The sequence below is a fragment of the Rutilus rutilus genome (genome assembly GCF_951802725.1).
Source record: "Rutilus rutilus genome assembly, chromosome: 1".
In the NCBI taxonomy this organism is placed as follows: domain Eukaryota; kingdom Metazoa; phylum Chordata; class Actinopteri; order Cypriniformes; family Leuciscidae; genus Rutilus; species Rutilus rutilus.
The window spans coordinates 79,337,055-79,351,918 of NC_140209.1; the positions used below are offsets into that span (position 1 = coordinate 79,337,055).

A 14,864-nucleotide genomic window follows, 5' to 3' on the forward strand; every position below is an offset into this window, starting at 1 on the left:
TTACTACTTTTTTAAAGTTTTGAGTATTTTTACATGAGATGGTTTTCAGTATTAGGTTTTGGAAATTAATTACTCTTCTGTTTTAGATATTTGCTTAATTATATGCATGTGTTATCAATCTATTATCACTGAGTGCAAAGATGCAAAAGCTACTTTTTTAGTAGAGAGGTTTCTGGGAAATGGTCTCATTTGCTGTGTGTGTGTGTGTGTGTGTGTGTGTGTGTGTGTGTGTGTGTGTGTGTGTGTGTGTGTGTGTGTGTGTGTGTGTGTGTGTGTGTGTGTGTGTGTGTGTGTGTGTGTGTGTGTGTGTGTGTGGACTGTACTGTAGGCTACATATATAAAAAGAAGCAGCAGAGTAAACTAAAACAGAACTCGTGCTCCGTTCCTGAGACAAACTGAGTGGTAACTTGCTGAACACACTGATTTGTAAGTCCACACTTTTTATCTTTTAGTGTTTGTAATAGTGAATATATTAGTTGCATTAACCCTTTGATGCACAACATGGGTCTAAAAAGACCCGACTGAGTTTTCATTTTCTATATCTTTGCAAGAACTTAATTTCATCATTCAGTATTCCAGGTATTCCTCAATTAACTTGTTTTAGATCATTAAAAATCCTAATTGAAATTTTTCATTTCTTACTTTTCGCATAAAAATCGTTTTTGTATCCCAACCCTTTCTTACTATATAAACAAACACAGTTTTTGTATTTCTAAAAAATGTTTTACATAGATGGGTCTAAAATGACCCGTATTCATTTCCTATGTTATTTCAGTGATGGCTGAGTGTTTCTTTGCTGAATCTTTAAAAGATATGTTTTTTTTTTCTTATTCCAGGTATTCATTAAATATTTTGTTTTTGATTTCCACACATCATTATGTTAATGTTTCCTTTCTTACTTTATAAACAAACACAGGTTTTTTTTTATTTCTACATCAATTTTACATACAGGGTCAAAAATGACCCATATAGAAACCTTTGATATTTGCACATTTTTGCAAGTAGGAACATTTACTGCAGAATACTATTCACCTGCCACACATTTCACAACTAAACACGGCTGCTTTTGTATATTTGATGCAAGTCTTATTTTATTTTAACCACAGAAAATATTTTATATTTTGTAAAAGATGGACATAATATTTGAACATTAGGCTATGGTTACCTTGACCTTGTAATCCTAGTGAGAAATTACTTGTGAGAAGGAGAAACATGTCCAATACTATTAGCTAGCTAGCTGGTGACATATTCTAGCTAGCTAATGTTAGTTACACTAAAAAAAAGATTGTATTTTAAAGCTTATTTACAGGTAGAAGGCCTAACAGTTCATAATCCTTCATATGCTGAAATAATTCAATGTTTTAAGAGTTTAGGGTTCTTTTTTCCCGCCTTTTTGATTTCCGAACTGTAACTGTCTTACACAGATTGTCAAGACACCCTCAACAGGTAAATTATTTATTTCTTAATATCTTTTTAATCTTTGTAAATCTTTTTTAAACTTTCAAGTTGTTAGTGGGTTCCTGCTAGTCATTACCTTTTTTTTTTGTTTACATTTAAGTGTGAGCAGCTCTCTTCAGTTAAGGACACTTTTCTCTACTCCACTAAGTAGGCTAACAGAGAAATATAATGTATGTCACACACACACACACACACACACACACACACACACACACACACACACACACACACACACACACACACACACACACACCATTAAATTCCCATGACTTTATATCCCTTTTTTCTTTTAACATTGTAATATACTGTAATATACTCTCACATACTGTCCATTTATGCTAATTTTGGCCTTTAAAAGCGTAATTTATTTTTACATACACAAATAGAAGAGACACACTGAAACTGTAAAGAAACTAATATTAATATATATCTTAGCTGTCTGAGCGAAACCTATGTAAGCACTAAGATGGCAATTTGAGATGCCGCTGTACCAGTGTGATTTTATTTTGTTTGTTGTATTTTTTTTTTTTTTATCACATTCACCACAATTCAATAGTTACACAGTTCAATTTCAGTGTTATCAGTTATCTGTGATATGTGAATGCTATGTGAGACAAAGTGGCAAATAAACATTTCAAGTGTTAAATGTGTTGTCTAAATGACTGCTAAAATGATTAATTTGACAAAATGTTGTCTTTATTCTTTTGTTTTATCATGATAAGTAAATTTGATAAAGTAACACAAAACCTAGAAAAAATTTAAATAATAATTTTTGGTAATTGAAAACAAGATTTTTTTAATATTTATAAATCATGGAATTTATAGTTCATGGAATATTAAATGCTTAAATAAATTGATCTCAAAAGATAAAAATAAAAAAGTCCAGCCATGCATGAAATAACATAGGAAATGAATACGGGTCTTTTTAGACCCATGTTGTGCATTAGATGGGGTTTCCATAGCTTGCGCATCAAAGGGTTAATTAATTTTAATATTAGAATTATTTGTTTTTGTAGTCCATCTTGAACAAGTATAACAAATGCACTGGTCAATTTTGCTTCCAGTTTGAGTTTTGCAGAAATCGTTATTTTGCATGACGTAAAAAAAGAGGTTTCGGACCATGATGACTGGGTAAAAGCATGGTAACCATCATATTGATGAAATATAGACAATCATAATTTAAGGAAGGGAAATATGGATTTTCAATATCATGTTTGGGTAGCAGTCACTGATGCCAGATGTTCACGTAACAATTAGACTCCTTTCATTCTGTGTCTCGCCTTTCGATATACTAATAATAATGGCATGTATTAACATTAATTCCTCTACTCCTGCAGGCTTTTCTCCCTCGACTCTTCTGACTGGCTCGGGCAGGTCATACTGGAGCTAACTTGGTTTCCCCAGGCAGGTAGGCAGCCACAGCCATTACACTAAATATATGCTGTCATGTTAAAGGAAATGTGCAGGTGTTAAGAATAGGTACAGGATCCCTATATAATCCCTAGTGGCTTAAAAAGTCTTAAAGCGTAACTCTCGCCAAAATGCAACCTAGGGTCTTTTTGTGAATGTACCCGGGGCAAACGTTAGTTTAAAAGCATAATTAGGACGGAAGAGCCACTTTAAGATTTACCGTATTCTCGGTTTCGGTCAAATGGCCTTTTGAATGGGAGTGCACTACTATGATAGCATCAAAATCACTATTTGTAAAACACTAAGAAGGCTCGTCACAACATGAAACTCTCCTCGAAGCATCACCAGGGGCTCTACACATGAACGCAAGCATTGAGAACATTGTTTGTGTACACAGAGTTTACTAAAAAGAAAGGTTTTAACAACTCACTGTAGCTATTGGTTTTTCCGCTCGCCTTCCATCTAGCAAGTCAAAAGTATTTGAGGATGGAGAGTAAAGATGGAAAGCTCCTAAAGCTTAGTTCCATATAAATGCACAGATAATTTGTTGTTTTGTCGTTAGTGAAAAACAACATTGACCTTGTAGTTGAAAAGGAGCCTCATGTAAGAATGACAGTTCCTCCTATCGAGTCCGTTCATTCGCACTCGGAGATCGACTCCTTTTGATTGATAAGCAGTGTTGTGCCTGAACTCGTTCATATTTTGGGTGAACGTGAACTGAACGTAGCCTACTGTATTACTGCCTGATGAACGTTACTGTGAACTCGTTCATTCTGGTGTCTGTGAACGGCACGCTCTCTGTTTAACTTCGTTCAATAGAGTGCCAGATTTCTATAGAGCCTTCCAGGCGAAAACCCGGCTAAAACACACCGTAAACCGGCCTTAATATGTAGCGGAAAAAACACCCAATCTGGCAACACCAGCCACCGGTGTCTACTGACTCTCTTGTTCGATCTCGTTCATCAAAATGAACAAATCTTTTTTTCGAGTCATTTCGTTCATTTAAGTGGCTTTAAATGTTATTCTATTAACTGGCAAATTCCCCGAACACATCCACCTACGCAATCTTGATCATATTCTGAATTAAGAAATCATTATAATGCAGTCAAAAATCATTTAGAGGGAACATAAATAATTCATAAAAGTCTTTCGTTCATTTGTCACGTGACAGACGCAATGAATGGATCGTTCATGACTCATCACTTACGTTACACATCAAAACAAAAAGCAGCAAGGAGGCGTAGTATGATCATTTAAACGAGTTTTATGACAAGGTCGGTGAGGATGGGAAAAATCTGACGCATAGCTTCAGTTAAAAAAACTGATAAAATAATTACCTGTGGTTCTATATTTCGAATGGGGGTAATGCAATTAGGCTGCTGCGGGGGGGCACAGGGGGAACTAGAGCTGTCAGTCTTCCTCTGTAATATCATTCGAATTCCATTTGATATTTTTTTTAAATATTCGAATAATATTCAAATATTTAATGCTCAATTGCAGCCTGTTAAATAATATGTACTACACTGCTCAGGCTTATGCATCGTCAATGCTACTACAAGCATGTGGTTGTTGTTACACGTTCTGTCCACTAGAGGGACTTCTAACATTAGCCTGGCCTTGAGGGGACCTGCACGCAACTTTGTTTGCATTAATTTTCCACCACGAGCACACAGCGACAAACAAATCAACAGAGAACTCTGTAATGAAACATCTTACAATTGTAGGGAAGCGGCATTGTTGTAAAGGCTAACGTTGCTCGGTTAGCACAAGGACATCATGTTAGAAAGCACAGCCGAAACGATTTGTCTAGGTAAGTAACACTAACAATAGTGTTAGCAACGATGCTAACAACATTAATAACTAAGCCAAACGGTGTTGTCAGTACTATTTCAGTGATTTATAAGCAACCTGTTTCTTGCTGATTGTCACGTTACTGAGTATACAGCTGTTAGAAGGTAATATATGAAGTTGAAGCTAACTTTGTCAAGTCAAGTCAAGTCATCTTCATTTATATAGCGCTTTTAACAACGTAGATTGTTTCAAAGCAGCTTCACAGAGATAAGCGTATAATTTAAGGTAACAGAGATTGTTTTGGCTTTATAGCAGAGTTAAGTTATTTTCCATCTAAAGTTAGTTTTGATTGATTTGCTTCCGTCGCAACGATCATTTGTTATTAAATTAGGGGCCGCTAAGACTACACCATTCCCTCTACACAGACTTTAAACGCGAACCTGTGAGAAACGCTGATGGCGTTCACATGCGCATTTAGAATGGGTTCTATAGTTATGTGCATTTGAAAATACGCAGGTTTGAAATTCCCTACAAGCCAAGCCTAAACAAAGTACTGGTGTTTCCTTATAAATTTTGATAAAGAATTTTATTTTATTTTGTTGCTTTGGGGTAGGAACGCGAAACAAATTTTCCCGACAACGCCTTATCTGTATAGTGGTAGAGGGATCCTCCATAGGGAGAGACTAGTTGGCACTTCAGCACTGCGTTGTCATCGGTCCAGGCGAAGGTCCTTCGTCAGATCTGGATACGGCCTGGATCCGGCAGGCTGCAGGAAAACCTCGGGATAAACACAGACACTAAAATTAGAGTAGATGCCATTCTTCTTATGATGTAACGAGTACATCAGGATTTATGGGAAGTGTTCCCGGTTCCAGCTGACCTAATCTATGCAGCCTAACATTAAATTATAGAAGTCTATAATGTGTTATGTGTATGCTAGGTCAAAGAGATGTGTCTTTAATCTGGCTTTGAACTGACAGAGTGTGTCTGCTTCCCGGACAATGGTAGGAAGACTGTTCCAGAGTTTTGGTGCTAAATAGGAAAAGGATCTACCGCCAGCAGTCGATTTTGATATTCTAGGTATTAGTAACTGGCCGGAATTTTGAGATCGCAATAGACGTGAAGGAGTATAATGCGTTAAGAGCTCGCTCAAGTACTGCGGAGCTAAACCATTTAGTGCTTTGTAAGTAATCAGCAATATTTTAAAATTGATGCGATGTTTAATAGGGAGCCAATGCAGTTTTGACAGAACTGGGCTAATATGGTCATACTTCCTGGTTCTGGTAAGAACTCGAGCTGCTGCGTTTTGGACCAGCTGTAGTTTGTTTATTAAGCGTGCAGGGCAACCACCCAGTAGAGCATTACAGTAATCTAGCCTTGAGGTCATGAACACATGAACTAATTGTTCCGCATTTGTCAATGAGAGCATATGGCGTAATTTAGATATATTTTTAAGATGGAAAAATGCAGTTTTACAGATACTAGACACGTGACTTTCAAATTAAAGATTGGTATCAAAGAGCACACCCAGGTTCCTAACCGACGACGAAGACTTAACAGAGCAGCCATCAAGTGTTAGACAGTATTCTAGGTTATTACGTGTGGAAGTTTTTTGTCCAATAATTAGAAACTCTGTTTTTTCAGAGTTAAGAAGTAGGAAATTACGAGTCATCCAATTTTTTATATCCGCTATGCATTCCATTAATTTTGTGAATTGATAAGTTTCGTTAGGTTTTGAAGAAATATACAGCTGAGTATCGTCAGCATAACAGTGAAAGCTAATTCCATGTTTCCTAATGATATCTCCTAATGGTAGCATGTACAGAGTGAACAGCAGCAGTCCTAGTACTGAGCCTTGTGGTACGCCATACTGAACTTGTGATCGATGAGACATCTCTTCATTTACTGCTACAAACTGATAACGGTCAGATAAGTATGATTTAAACCATGCTAGTGCATTTCCACTAATGCCAACATAATGTTCTAGTCTATTTAAAGGGATACTCCACTTTTTTTGGAAATAAGCTCATTTTACATCTCCCCCAGAGTTAAACAGTTGAGTTTTACCGTTTTAAAATCCATTCAGCCGAACTCCGGGTCTGACGGTACCACTTTTAGCATAGCTTAGCACAGATCATTGATTCTGATGAGTCCAGTAGCATTTCTTTCAAAATGACCAAAGAGTTTCAATATTTTTCCTATTTAAAACTTGACTCTTCTGTAGTTAAACCGTGTACTAAGATCGACGGAAAATGAAAAGTTGCGATTTTCTAAGCCTATATGGCTAGGAACTACTCTCATTCCGGCGTAATAATCAAGGAACTGTGTGGCTGTACCATGGGTGCAGCAGGCGTAATGATATGACGCAGCGCCTGAAAATAGTCCCCAGCTCGGTAACTTCTTCCAACGTGACCGGGACTAAGTTTGTCTAACCTATTAGACCTATTTTCAGGCGCTGCGTCATATCATTACGCCTGCTGCACCCATGGTACAGCCACACAGTTCCTTGATTATTACGCCGGAATGAGAGTAGTTCCTAGCCATATAGGCTTAGAAAATCGCAACTTTTCATTTTCCGTCGATCTTAGTACACGGTTTAACTACAGAAGAGTCAAGTTTTAAATAGGAAAAATATTGAAACTCTTTGGTCATTTTGAAAGAAATGCTACTGGACTCATCAGAATCAATGATCTGTGCTAAGCTATGCTAAAAGTGGTACCGTCAGACCCGGAGATCGGCTGAATGGATTCTAAAACGGTAAAACTCAACTGTTTAACTCTGGGGGAGATGTAAAATGAGCTTATTTCCCAAAAAAGTGGAGTATCCCTTTAAAAGAACGTTGTGGTCAATGGTGTCAAATGCAGCACTAAGATCGAGTAACACTAATAGCGAGATACAACCACGATCGGATGATAAGAGCAAATAATTTGTGACTCTAACGAGAGCTGTCTCGGTACTATGGTACGGTCTGAATCCGGACTGGAAATCCTCGCAGATATCATTTCTTTCAAGAAAGGAACACAGTTGTGAAGATACTGCCTTTTCTAGTATCTTTGACAGAAAAGGTAGATTCGAGATCGGCCTGTAATTGACTAATTCTGTAGGATCAAGTTGCGTTTTTTTAACAAGCGGTTTAATCATAGCCAGCTTAAAGTTTTTTGATACGTATCCTAGAGACAAAGAGGAATTAATGATATTAAGAAGAGGATCTATGACCTCTGGAAGCATCTCTTTCATTAGCTTAGTCGGTATAGAGTCTAACATACATGTTGTAGATTTAGATGATTTAACGAGTTTAGTAAATTCTTCCTCTCCTATAGCAACGAATGAATCAAATTTTTCCTCAGGGAGACTACAATGCACTGCCTGATGCGATACTGTAGTAGACGGTTGCATAGTTATAATTTTGTCCCTGATATTATCAATCTTATAAGTGAAGAAGTTCATAAAGTCATTACTGCTGTGTTGCTTGGAAACTTCGGTGCTTGAAGCTTTATTTTTCGTTAGTTTAGCCACCGTTTCAAATAAATACCTAGGATTATGTTTATTTTCTTCTAATAGGGTTGTAAAATAAGCAGATCTAGCAGCTTTTAAAGCCTCCCTGTAAGCAATCGAGCTCTCCTTCCATGAAATGCGAAATACCTCTAGTTTTTTTTCTTCCAGTTGCGCTCCATTTTTCTGGCTGCTCTCTTAAGGGCCCGAGTGTGCTCGTTGTACCACGGCGTAGGGACAACTTTGACATCTGAAGGGCAGCTAACATTAACTTTAGCTGTCTCCATGAAGCTCCCAGCTAAGCTAACGTTACTATATCTCGCGACGCAGTTAGAAAACAAGAACGAGCTACCTAATGTTAACATAAGCATTTTGGCTCGGTGGATGTCGATTTTAAAGTCATGTTAAAACTATTTCCTGTCCTTACGATTTCCAGCCGCATCTTGTCACTCCCCTCTATACTAACGTTACTCAGTACGTAACGTTAGCTTAGACCTCACAATGTCTTGTGTTTCTCACTCCCGCTAAGTTATTGTTCATAAGACGTGACATGAGTGACACATTCGGGTAGGCCAAGGCGAGAAGAGGGAGATTAGCTAACGTTAGCCAACATATTTATAAAAAAAAGTCACACTCGAATAGTAATTTCAGCATTCGAATAGTATTGATTTATTTTAATATTCGAATTATATTCAACTTTCGGTATTTATTCCAACAGCCCTAGGGGGAACACTCAAAAGAAGGCAGCAGGCCTGTGGTGAAAATTTGAGACTGACTGAACTTTTAGAAAAATGTAACCCCGAGTCATGCTGTGGTGGCCAATCATGTAACTGCCAATCAAACGTGTCAGTGTGTTTTGAGCTATGCTGGGTTTCAACAAGTCACATTTAAGACTTTAAGACCTTTTTAAGACCTTAATTAATGAAATACATTCAAGACCTATATCCCGACCCAAAAGTATATTAAATACAAGTATATATATTAAATACAGAGTCATAGTGTAAGGACACACACACACACATATATATATATATATATATATATATACACACACACACTGACTACGTTTACAAGCTGTCAAAATTCGGGTTATGGTCGGGTTAAGATCACTATTTGGGTTTCTGAAACATTCGGAATAACCCGTTTACATGCATGAGTAGAGAGAGTTACTCCTGTATACATGGAATTTGTAATATCCCGATGTAAACGGCGACGCACGGTTAGCGTCTGGACGTACGGACAACCTTAAGACGCAATATGCGTCATTTCCGATTCTTCTTCCTGTATCCAAAGACAACAACAACAGCAGCAGCACGCGGATAATGAATAGTTCGGGGCAGATAGCGATCGCCTTTGTTTGCGCTTTCCTCCTTGCTCCAAAAGTGTGGTGCTGCGTCTCGCCATGTTTACCTCTACTTCTTGTTTACTTCCGGTATACTGCACGCGGGTTTCTGTATGCGCCGTCTCTACTCAAAAGATTCCTTGCGAATAGAACATGCGCAGAACACAAATCAATGTTCCTTTTGATGGGGATATGCCAAAAGGAGTTTACATGACCAAATATTCGGGTTAGAAAAGGGGTACCCCAGGTATCATATCCGGGTTTTTAAAAACTGGGATATGAGCATATTCGGGGTTTTGCCGGTGTTTACATGGCCGTGCGCGACCGGGTTATTGCTAATATCCCGGTTTTGAACGGGTTATTGGCTGCATGTAAATGTAGTCACTGTATATATAGTATAAATACAGAGACACAAAAGTTACTGCAATGTTAATGAACATTAAAATTAAACAAAAGTGATGAGCAAAAGAAAGAACTACAGAATAAAAAAAACTTTCAATGAGCAATGATAGGATGAGAAGGTAGTGTTACATAGACGAAGGGAAATTAAGACCCGTTTAAAATAATTTAAGACCTAGAAGACTTCAGCGCATTTAAGACTTTTTAAGGCGTAAAATTTGGATTTTGAAATTTTAGACTTTTTAAGACCCCACGGAAACCCTGGCTATGGCGTGAGAGTCCTGTACAGTAAACAGGAAATATCACTGCCTTTATCGCTACCAAAACAACTAAACACCGCACAACCCTGCTGCAAATCACTAGATCGCTCTTTTGATCTAAATGCCCCGTAACAACTGAGCAACAGAGTCATTATTAATGTTAGTTTTTACACCTGTGCTTGCTTTAAGTCAAAATTTCTGTTAGGAAAAAGGTCTGAGTTGTATGCTCATTTTCTTGTATATTAAAATTAAATATATTCCATATATTCCGTACACATCACAAAACAAAAAACAAAACAAATCCAAGGCAGTAGAGCAAGCAGTATTTATGTAGCACATTTTTAATACCCACTTGATTTGTTTTACATAAGGATTAAAAGAAGAGAAAGAAAGAAACATAATAAAGATAATGGTATCCATTCCCAACAAACATGCAGCAACATTTTCTTAAAACTTTAAAAATGTATGTTATTTCAGGAGTCCTGACAATACCTTCTGCTATTTTTATGATGTTTCTAGGTGAAACTGTGAACTCCATTTCAGAAAGCAGGTTTAGTGAAAACTCAGTGTTGGTTGACTCTCTGGGTTTTGGGTTTCACAAAGACAGTTCAGCCACAACTCTGAGTCTGTTCCTATGGCAACGTACTAACGGTCTAACAGGTTTTCTTCAGTTTACTTCCCCTTATAACCGTAGATGTTAACAATATTTACCTCCCCATGTGTTTAAAAACAATGACTTTTTTATGAAGAGATATCCTACAAATGCAGTACAGTACTTAATATTTGTCATGTAGTTGAGAATAATTATCCACCTCAAACCACTCCCTTTAATTAAGTTAATCGTAATCTTGATATGTAGCTCTGTTTGCTAACTGCTGATTTGAATTTGTCAGTTGACCCAAGAGATATGGTCCCATAACGTGCTATAATGGAAAATATTCCACACAAAGATTTTAACAATAGTTTTACATTAATATTACTTCTTGACAGTAGTACACTGTATCTGTGCCTTAGGTAATTCAATATTAGTGGGAGATCTGGCCTGTGTTAGTTTTAAGGTTGCACTAGTAGCAATAGGGAACACACAGTGGTGCTACAACTGAGGGTCGAATTCTGTGCATTTTTATTTTTGTACATTTCATCTTTTGCAGATTTGGACCTGAGTGCACTTCCAGAGCAGAAGACATAGACCTACACTTGTACTGCACAGACTTGGAGTCTTACTGTTTTCTGATTAGAACTAGTTACTACCTCCTCAGAGGGTTGGTCTTGTTCATCTTGATTGTAAATTTAGGACTTCAAAATGAGTTTTTTCAGAAGCCCAAAACGGTTTGCTGATGCTTATAAAGAAAAAAGCACATTGCTAAAATCCAATACAGGGGCTCTCCCTGTTTATATAGTTCCCCTGAAAGAAGAACACATCAATTTTGATGGGTGCAAGCAATTCAGTTTACTCAGTTTAGGTAAAGAGTCAAAACCTAAAACTAATCGCACCGTAATGGTTCTCGGAGCAACTGGGGCTGGGAAGTCAACTCTCATCAATGGGATGATCAATTACATTCTAGGTGTCAAATGGGAGGATTCATATCGGTTTAAGTTAGTTGATGAGGGTCAGTTGAAATCACAAGCTGAAAGTCAGACTTCTGAAGTCACTGTGTACAAACTCAACCACCAGGAAGGCTTTGAAATAGATTGCTCACTGACCATTGTTGACACTCCAGGCTTTGGAGATACAAGAGGCATAAAAAGAGACCAGATGATCACAGAACAGCTACGTAAACTCTTCTCTGCTGATTGTGGTGTCAGTGAAATCGACGCTGTGTGTTTTGTAGCTCAGGCTGCTTTAGCACGACTCACACCAACACAGAGATATGTGTTTGATTCTGTGCTCTCAATCTTTGGCAAAGATGTGGCAGAAAACATCCTTGTTCTGGTGACGTTCGCAGACGGCCAGCAACCACCAGTTCTAGAGGCAATCAATGCTTCAGGTGTCCCGTGTCCTAAAACAAAAGGTGGGCTGCCAGTTCACTTCAAATTCAATAATTCAGCGTTGTTTGCAGACAACAAATCATCTGCAGCAAACAGTATAAGTGGGGATGATGATGATGAAGATGGAGGCTTTGATAAGATGTTTTGGAACATGGGAATTAAAAGCATGAAAAAGTTCTTTGCTGCTTTAAATATCATAGAAACCAAAAGCTTAAAAATGACGAAAGAGGTCCTCAGAGAAAGAAAGCAGCTCGAGAATTCAGTTGAAAATGTGCAGAAGCAGGTTAAACTTGGGTTAGCCAAGCTGGAGGAGATAAAAGAGACAACTGCAAAACTAAAAGAGCATGAGGGAGAAATCAGCAGAAATGAGAAGTTTGAGTTTTATGTCCCCATCAAAAAGGCCTTTACAATAGATATTTCTGGAAGTGGAAACTTCATCACCAACTGTCAGCAGTGCAGTGTCACCTGCCACTTTCCCTGTGGGATACCAAACGATGCAGATAAAGCAGACTGTGTGGCAATAACAAATGGATACTGTACTGAGTGTCCAGGTAAATGTCATTGGCAAGTACATTTTAATATGAAGTACAGATTTGACTATAAGGTAGTTCAAGAAAAACAAACATTGAAAGACCTGCAAGAAAAGTACCAGAATGCCACAAAGGCTAAAATAACTGTTGAGGAATTGATTGGTAAGCTGAAGGCTGACTATGATAAGGTGCAGGCTGATGTGGTGGAGCTGATGGAGAGGTCTTCTAAGTGTTTAAACAGACTTAAAGAGATAGCACTGAAGCCAGATCCTCTCTCCACTACAGACTACATTGACATGCTTATTGAGGGAGAGAAATCTGAGGCCAAGCTAGGCTGGAAGGAACGTGTTGAGTCCTTGACAGAAATGAGACATAAAGCAGAGTTATTGGCTAAAGCAGCCAGAGGAGAGAAACTCCTCCATCGGCAAGAATCGCAGATCTAGGGCGAGAGGTTTATTCTGTGTCGACACGACACTCAAAACTGTGTGCTGCGCTATCTATACACTTTCCAACTGCGATCACATTGCTTCAGCTCTAATCAGACAGTTACTGAAGGAAAGGCATGTGTTATTTTCATTGTTTTTTGTGTGTTGTAAAATGTGATATTGTTCAGCCAGAAATTAAGCCAAATACTCTTCCAAAGTACATTGACATATTTATGAAAGACAGAAATCTGAGGCCAAGCCTCGGTGGAGGCAATGAGTTTGGTCTATATAGTCATAAGACAAAAAGCAGAGTATGTGTCTTATTACTAAGCCTGAGATTAAAGTTACTTTGACTAAGGAAATCTCAAGCATAAATTTGTCCAAGATAAAATCTGGCGTTTCTTTTGTAAAAATGTATTCCTGCAGATGTATTCCTGACATATCTATATGTGCTGTTTACCAAAAACGAACACAGATTAACATGTGGTGATACATTTTAAGTGTGACCACATTGTGTGCTGGAACCATTGACTTCCTGTCACCATCACCACCAATTGTAAAAGTCTGCAGCTCTTTTAACTCTGTAAACCTTTTTGTATTTTATTATCATTTATATAATTCCTTAAATGCTTACATATATCTACACTGCACTTAGTTTACAGTATCCAATTCACTTCTTATCAAGTTTTAAAGTTTTGTTTTCTACTCAATTTTTTTCTTTGAAATTTGAAAAAATATAGCTTTTTTTACAAAGATGTTTATTGAATTGCATTTTATTGTCCTGTAGTTATAACATGGCTCCTACTGAATAATGGAGAAATTGTTAAATGACAAACAATAAATAAAATCTGTTTTGTGTAAATGCTGCTTTATGTGTTTCTTCTGTCTTCTGATGTGTCAACTCCTCTTCTAGGACCTTTCAAATCAACCTTTACACAGTGTTGGCTACAACTTCAAATCATTTAACATGATCTTCATTTTCTCAAATAGTCCAACATCTTTTAGGCTAGACTTCTAGTCAAAGCAGTAAGTTACATAGAGCCCGACCGATATGGATTTTTGGGGGCCGATGCCGATAAAAAAAAGCCAGATACCGATATATTGGCCGATATTATTTATGTGTATATTATAATACAGTATTAATATTATTTATGTGTATTATAGTACAGTACCAGTCAAAAGTTTGGACACACTTACACATTGGTGTGTACAAACTTTTGATGGGTACTGTATACACAGTATAAACAGAATAAATATATAAATGTTTTGCAATGATCACTCAAATGTGGTGATCAAACACTTGTGTGACAGAGATATGTAATGGAGGCAGGGTGAATGATAGAATGAGAATGATACATTTGAGCTGTAACCAAACTAGTTTGCATTGCATGTTATATTCTAAATACAGTTGCATAATCTTCACTGACGACTTTGTCTTTTAATTTAGTCACGTTATATAAAACATAACTTGTATCAATAAATATATCAAAAGTGTCACTGACAAAACCCTTCTATTTTTAGTCTTAATTCCTCTAATCTCTACCAGTGGAGGAAGATCTCAGATCTTTTTACTAAAGTAAAATTAATAATATCATAATGAAAACGTTTTTAATTACATATGTACAGTACTTTTATATACTTTTAAATAAGTAGTAAGCAAAATGTACTAAACGTGAAACTAGGCTACTCTTAATGCAAAATGGCCCTATATAAAGTGTTGTAATTATATAAATTATTGGAATATTGCTTGATGTTGTAACATAGCGTT

General features: G+C 37.2%; 1 protein-coding gene across 1 annotated transcript; it reads left to right on the forward strand.

Moving 5' to 3' along the window:
* Window positions 1-363: 363 nt before the first annotated feature.
* On the forward strand, window positions 364-13,949 carry LOC311301091 (uncharacterized protein). Its single transcript, XM_084425944.1, has 3 exons — window positions 364-426; window positions 2,796-2,866; window positions 11,304-13,949. The coding sequence occupies exon 3, from the start codon at window positions 11,456-11,458 to the stop codon at window positions 13,112-13,114; it is 1,659 nt and encodes a 552-aa protein (XP_084282070.1). The 5' UTR covers window positions 364-426; window positions 2,796-2,866; window positions 11,304-11,455; the 3' UTR covers window positions 13,115-13,949.
* The last annotated feature ends 915 nt before the right edge of the window (window positions 13,950-14,864 follow it).